Source organism: Schistocerca cancellata, chromosome 2 (genome assembly GCF_023864275.1).
Source record: "Schistocerca cancellata isolate TAMUIC-IGC-003103 chromosome 2, iqSchCanc2.1, whole genome shotgun sequence".
Classification (NCBI taxonomy): domain Eukaryota; kingdom Metazoa; phylum Arthropoda; class Insecta; order Orthoptera; family Acrididae; genus Schistocerca; species Schistocerca cancellata.
In genome coordinates, this window is record NC_064627.1 from 783,883,923 (window position 1) to 783,891,144 (window position 7,222).

The 7,222-nt window shown below is 43.2% G+C and overlaps 1 protein-coding gene across 3 annotated transcripts in view; it reads right to left on the reverse strand.

The window, feature by feature from the left end:
• Nucleotides 1-1,262, reverse strand: part of LOC126162634 (actin-related protein 5) — a 181,029-nt gene extending 179,767 nt beyond the window's left edge. For 2 of the 3 annotated variants that reach the window (XM_049919265.1, XM_049919263.1), the window contains exons 1-2: nt 1,074-1,262; nt 903-1,000 (exon numbers count right to left, since the gene is read on the reverse strand). In XM_049919265.1, the coding sequence (XP_049775222.1) occupies nt 903-1,000; nt 1,074-1,164 (189 nt within the window). In that variant the 5' untranslated portion in view covers nt 1,165-1,262. The remainder of the gene's footprint in view (nt 1-902; nt 1,001-1,073) is intronic. The other variant, XM_049919264.1, reaches the window with a different exon arrangement.
• Nucleotides 1,263-7,222: the final 5,960 nt, after the last annotated feature.

Genomic DNA, 7,222 nt, shown 5'->3' on the forward strand with positions numbered 1-7,222 from the left:
TGACTCTATAAAATGGCTTCAATTGACAAGCTGATCGGTTTTTCCACAACACAGTCCAATCCAAACCGCATAAAAACAGAGAGGACATAACCCTATTCCAAACTGAATTCAAATGTTCATTAGGAACATTGTGTCCAAAGAGTCACCTACAGAAAACATCATCTGGAGGAGCATATAGAGGAATACCAAGATAAGTGATGAGAATACAGAAGAAAGAATGTAGGGCCTACTGGAAAAATGTATTTTTAGTGTGGTGTATTTTTGCTAATTCCCTTAAAAACTGTGTTCCCGTATTATATAAGATTGTTTCTGTAGTATGGTTTGGCATATTGGTACAATTTTTTTTTTTGTGTATTTTGCTTCAATCTGTAAGATTGTGTGTTACCGATGCTTGTTGTTACTACTCATCTATGTGACAAACAGTAATTTTGTTACTTAACAAATTTTTTCTTGTCTTTCATTATCTCCACCTAATATGTACACAAATTATATATTTTGTTTAAGGCTGTAGAAACATGGCACGTCTAATGTCATTATAAAATACTGTTGAAGGATAAATAAATTATTACTACTGCAACATACGTTATCGTAAGTCGGGAAAATTAGGATATTCCACAGTCAAAAACGTCCTTATTAGCGACATAAGCAGACGAACTGGCACAATGATTAGAACGCCTTATATCTAAGCCTAAACTAATTGTTTGAATACAGAAATACGAACTGTAAAGTACCTGTATCATTTAGGTCACTGTTGCTATTTGCTCATGGAGTGATTGAGTGTCTCCCTAGCATAGCATTACTAACACTTCGAAAAACTGGGGAAAAAGCTCGGGAACATTCATTTCTGATATGTCTCATTTTTGGGGAACATACATTTCGGCTTTACTATCTGCAATACGAACCTTCTTACCCCGCTCTTTTCTTGGTTTAGCAATAAGATTTTTGAAAATCATCATGGGCTCATGACTTGTAGCCCATCCCACTCGACACTGGTAAGATCCTGGAAATAAAGAAATACATTCACTTTCCTCGTCTTGAAACAGTAGTCACCGCATATAACAACCGTCACTTGCCATTGTCAATTACTAGAGGGGTATCGTCACGTTCGTAGGTGAAAATCGGATCTGCAGCAGGTTTAGCATCCTTCAGCTCCACAGTTGTCATTTTATTATTAATTCCCGGCACCCCAACAAAAACTGAAAGTAGCGCTAGAAATAGCCAAAGTTCGTCAAAAAAATATGCTGCACCACACAGCTGCTGCTGCTGCTGCTGCTGCTGCTGCTGCTACACAGTAGAGTCAAAGATCAAAGAGTGAGAAACTTAAATTGAGGATAAAGCCACAGTCCACAGCCACAGTCCACCACCTACAATACATGGTCTTGGTCCAGCATAACAGTGCGCCACTTCGCCTCGATTTTGTTGCCTACCGTGCCAGCAGCGCGTAAAGCGGCCAGTAAGAAAAACTATTTGAGTTCGGCGCGATCGTGAAAGCGAAAAATAGTTGTTTATTTTGCTTTGTACAATGTTTTTTACTAACGGAATTGTCTTTAGTGCAGTAAATTGCAGCAACGACGAGAAGATACCATATCTGTTTTTGGGTCGACAGAAGCGTCCGATCCCACGCGTCGGCTTTGACCCGTGACGTAAGGGTGTTGTGTGTGACGTCATGACGGCGCGGAGTTTGGTTTGAGTGTGGCTGTCTCCAGTTCTGTTTTATCTTATTTTATTTACTTTTCTGATCTGTTCGTTCTATCTCGTGAGATTTTTTTTAAATTTAAAAACACTTATTACTTATTTTAATTATCTGTTTCCTCCAATTTCTGTTTTAGTTTATTATATTTATCTTTCTGATCTGTTCGTTCTATCCCGTGAGATTTTTTTTTTAAAGATAAAAAACACTAATCAGCTACTGAAGCATCTTTATCTTCTATGGGTTGCAGGGGTTACGACCCCTGGGGAGGTGGGTGGGTATTCATGCATGGCTGTCTTCACTTACACGTTGTAGCAACGCAAGGCGTCTAAATTTGTTTATATTTAGTTTGCCCCCACCCAAAACACCCCATTTCCCGCGCTTGTCCCGTTAGTGTCATTAGGCTTCTTGTGGAAAGTGTGTGTGTTTGTTTTTGTTTCCGCCATATTTGTGACGTCATGGGTCAAAGCAGACGGGTGGGATCGGACGCTTCCGTATTTCCCTGTTTTTTTTATGTTTCCTAAGGACCCTGAGAGGTATATACTGTGGCAGAACTACAACGAGTTAAAATTTTAACTCGTTGCAGAACTGCCAGAAAATATTAATATCTTTGCTTTTTTGTACTTCGTTTTACTTACTTTGGTTGTTGACATATTTACTCTATGGTTGTTGACTAGTCGGTGTTCTGTGGTGTGAGGCATTCGTCATGACTGTTACCGTGATTGTCGAAAGCTATTTCTTTGTGTTTTGATTTGTCTTATGCCAATAAAAATATTACATAGTGAAAGTAAATGGTGTTTTCTGTGTTATAAAACTCGCCATACCGGTGACCTCCGACGCGCAACATACGTTCGATTCGACATCTCCACATCGCACACCTTCCGCTCCTTTCCGACTACAACATGATACTAATGGTGCCTCTACACTGCCTTTCCACGGTTTCCTACGCACAACGCCACCAGCAACTGGGATAAAATTGGAAGATAAGTACAACGCCGTGGAGTTTTCTCCGTCATCAACAATGCCGTTGTGAACCCTTTCAACATCGTCAGTGATGTCACCTGCTATGAAATCTTTTTCTATGTTCGTCTATAACAAACCAATCATGAGTGCTGTGCCTAAATTTGTGACTCACAATGCGTCGTATGTACAACCTCCTTTGACATGTAGTGTGCAACAGTGCCCCAACACTATGAACATCACAGACTTTTCGAGCCCACACATCACTTGGAGCTCCCCATATATTGCTGATAAAGCGGTTTTGGACACATTCTCTCCCCACCCACTACAAGGCTCACTACAAAAACAGATGGGTACAAATTTCTGTGACAACAATTACTGGTTGGACAGTCGTCCCGCCCCGATTGTTTCCGCAGCCCCGGCTGCGCCTGCCACTCCTCCCCGCGACAGCCATGTTTAAACCAGCCACCGTGAGTGACAGCTTCATCAACACTCCGCCACTCCCATCCGCTGTGCTATCAAATCTGTTACATCCACAACACAAGAGTGAGAAAATTCCTAAATTACCAAGGTTCACGATGGACAATCCGCATACGTGGTTTATTTTGGCAGAGACTATATTCACCACCCTAAACATTGATTCAGACAGCGCTAAATTTATTGCGCTTATTAATGCCCTAGACGACCACGCTGAGTGGGTACAGGACTTAGTGCTGTCGGCAGCCCCCGCAAATCGTTATGCACTGGCAAAACAACAGATCTGAGAACGTCTAGCTAAGACTACGCAAGAGTCTGTTTGTATACATACTGCAAGATGTACATCTCAAAGACTCGACTCCTTCACAACTGTGGCGACGTATCAAAGCAGTCTTTGATAGCAAAACTATGCCGGATGAAGCTTTACTTTCTTTCTGGGTTGCAAAGCTGCTGCAAGCTATCCAACTGCAGCTCCTATCACACAATCAGGAACCTCTACAAGCGAAATTATTGCTGGCCGACGCCGCATATAAGATAATCAACAGAAGAAAGTTATCTACGTGTTCCCCCCCTCGATATTACACCTTCCACGTGTGGCAGAGGCCAATCTTCATCTACATCTACATCCATACTCCACAAGCCACCTGACGGTGTGTGGCGGAGGGTACCCTGAGTACCTCTATCGGTTCTCCCTTCTATTCCAGTCTCGTATTGTTCGTGGAAAGAAGGATTGTCGGTATGCCTCTGTGTGGGTTCTATTCTCTCTGATTTTATCCTCATGGTCTCTTCGCGAGATATACGTGGGAGGGAGCAATATACTGCTTGACTCTTCGGTGAAGGTATGTTCCCGCAACTTTAACAAAAACCCGTACCGAGCTACTGAGCGTCTCTCCTGCAGAGTCTTCCACTGGAGTTTATCTATCATCTCCGTAACGCTTTCGCGATTACTAAATGATCCTGTTATGAAGCGCACTGCTCTCCGTTGGATCTTCTCTATCTCTTCTATCAACCCTATCTGGTATGGATCCCACACTGCTGAGCAGTATTCAAGCAGTGGGCGAACAAGCGTACTGTAACCTACTTCCTTTGTTTTCGGATTGCATTTCCTTAGGATTCTTCCAATGAATCTCAGTCTCGCAGCTGCTTTACCGACGATCAACTTTATATCATCATTCCATTTTAAATCACTCCTAATGCGTACTACCAGATAATTTATGGAATGAACTGCTTCCAGTTGCTGACCTGCTATTTTGTAGCTACATGATAAGGGATCTATCTTTCTATGTATTCGCAGCACATTACACTTGTCTACATTGAGATTTAATTGCCATTTCCTGCACCATGCGTCAATTCGCTGCAGATCCTCCTGCAATTCAGTACAATTTTCCATTGTTACTACCTCTCGATACACCACAGCATCATCTGCAAAAAGCCTCAGTGAACTTCCGAAGTCATCCACAAGGTCATTTATGTATATTGTGAATAGCAACGGTCCTATGACTCTCCCCTGCAGCACACCTGAAATCACTCTTACTTCGGAAGACTTCTCTCCATTGAGAATGACATGCTGCATTCTGTTATCTAGGAACTCTTCAATCCAATCACACAATTGGTCTGATAGTCCATATTCTCTTACTTTGTTCATTAAACGACTGTGGGGAACTGTATTGAACGCCTTGCGGAAGTCAATAAACACGGCATCTACCTGTGAACCCATGTCTATGGCCCTCTGAGTCTCGTGGACGAATAGCGCGAGCTGGGTTTCACACGACCGTCTTTTTCGAAACCCATGCTGATTCCTACAGAGTAGATTTCTAGTCTCCAGAAAAGTCATTATACTCGAACATAATACGTGTTCCAAAATTCTTCAACTGATCGACGTTAGAGATATAGGTCTATAGTTCTACACATCTGTTCGACGTCCCTTCTTGAAAACGGGGATGACCTGTGCCCTTTTCCAATCCTTTGGAACGCTACGCTCTTCTAAAGACCTACGGTACACCGCTGCAAGAAGGGGGCAAGTTCCTTCGCGTACTCTGTGTAAAATCGAACTGGTATACCATCAGCGGCCTTTCCTCTTTTGAGCGATTTTAATTGTTTCTCTATCCCTCTGTCGTCTATTTCGATATCTACCATTTTTTCATCTGTGCGACAATCTAGAGAAGGAACTACAGTGCAGTCTTCCTCTGTGAAACAGCTTTGGAAAAAGACATTTAGTATTTCGACCCTTAGTCTGTCATCCTCTGTTTCAGTACTATTTTGGTCACAGAGTGTCTGGACATTTTGTTTTGATCCACCTACCGCTTTGACATAAGACCAAAATTTCTTAGGATTTTCTGCCAAGTCAGTACATAGAACTTTACTTTCGAATTCATTGAACGCCTTTCGCATAGCCCTCCTCACACTACATTTCGCTACACGTAATTTTTGTTTGTCTGCAAGGCTTTGGCTATGTTTATGTTTGCTGTGAAGTTCCCTTTGCTTCCGCAGCAGTTTTCTAACTCGGTTGTTGTACCACGGTGGCTCTTTTCCATCTCTTACGATCTTGCTTGGCATATACTCATCTAACGCATATTGTATGATGGTTTTGAACTTTGTCCACTGATCTTCAACACTATCTGTACTTGAGACAAAACTTTTGTGTTGAGCCATCAGGTACTCTGAAATCTGCTTTTTGTCACTTTTGCTAAACAGAAAAATCTTCCTACCCTTTTTTAATATTTCTATTTACGGCTGAAATCATCGATACAGTAACCGCTTTATGATCGCTGATTCCCTGTTCTGCGTTAACTGTTTCAAATAGTTTGGATCTGTTTGTCACCAGAAGGTGTAATATGTTATCGCCACAAGTCAGTTCTCTGTTTAACTGCTCAAGGTAGATTTCAGATAAAGCACTTAAAAAAATTTCACTAGATTCTTTGTCCCTGCCACCCGTTATGAACGTTTGAGTCTCCCAGTCTATATCCGGCAAATTAAAATCTCCACCCAGAACTATAACATGGTGGGGAAATCTACTCGAAATATTTTCCAAATTATCCCTCAGGTGCTCAGCCACAACAGCTGCTGAGCCAGGGGGCCTATAGAGACATCCAATTACCATGTCTGAGCCTGCTTTAACCGTGACCTTCACCCAAATTATTTCACATTTTGGATTTCCGTCAATTTCCTTCCATACTATTGCACCTCTAATCGCTATAAACACGCCTCCCCCTTCACTGTCCAACCTGTCTCTGTGGTATACGTTCCAATCTGAGTTTAGGATTTCATTACTGTTTATGTCTGGTTTCAGCCAACTTTCTGTCCCTAGTACTATATGGGCGTTGTGACGGTTTATTAATGAGAGCAGTTCTGGGACCTTTCTATAGACGCTCCTGCAGTTTACTATTAGCACATTAATATTGTTATTCCCTGTTGCATTTTGCCTACTCCTACCTTTCTGCATCTCAGCAGGCGTCTTGTCGGGCCTAGGGAGGGAATTCTCTAACCTAACAAACCCTCATGTGCACTCCACACATACTCCGCTACCCTTGCAGCCGCTTCCGGCATGTAGTGCACGCCTGACCTATTCAGGGGGACCCTACATTTCTCCACCCGATAGCGGAGGTCGAGAAATTTGCAGCCCAGATCTCCGCAGAATCGTCTGAGCCTCTGGTTTAAGCCTTCCACTCGGCTCCAAACCAGAGGACCGCGATAGGTTCTGGGAACGATACTACAAATAGTTAGCTCTGATTCCACCCCGCGAGTGAGGCTTTTCGCCTTCACCAATTCCGCCAACTGCCTGTATGAACTGAGGATGACCTCTCAACCTAGACGGCAGGATTTATTGGTGCCAACATGAACAACAATTTGCAGTCGGGTGCACCCAGTGCTCTCTATCGCCGCCGGCAGGGCCTCCTCCACTTCTTGGATGAGACCCCCCGGCAAGCAGACAGAGTGAACACTGGCCTTCTTCCCCGACCTTTCTGCTATTTCCCAAGGGGCTCCATCACCCGCCTAACGTTGGAGCTCCCAATAACAAATAAACCCCTCCCCCCGTGTACATGCTCAGACTTTGCTGAAGGAGCGGCCACATGTCCACTCACAGGCAGAGCGGGC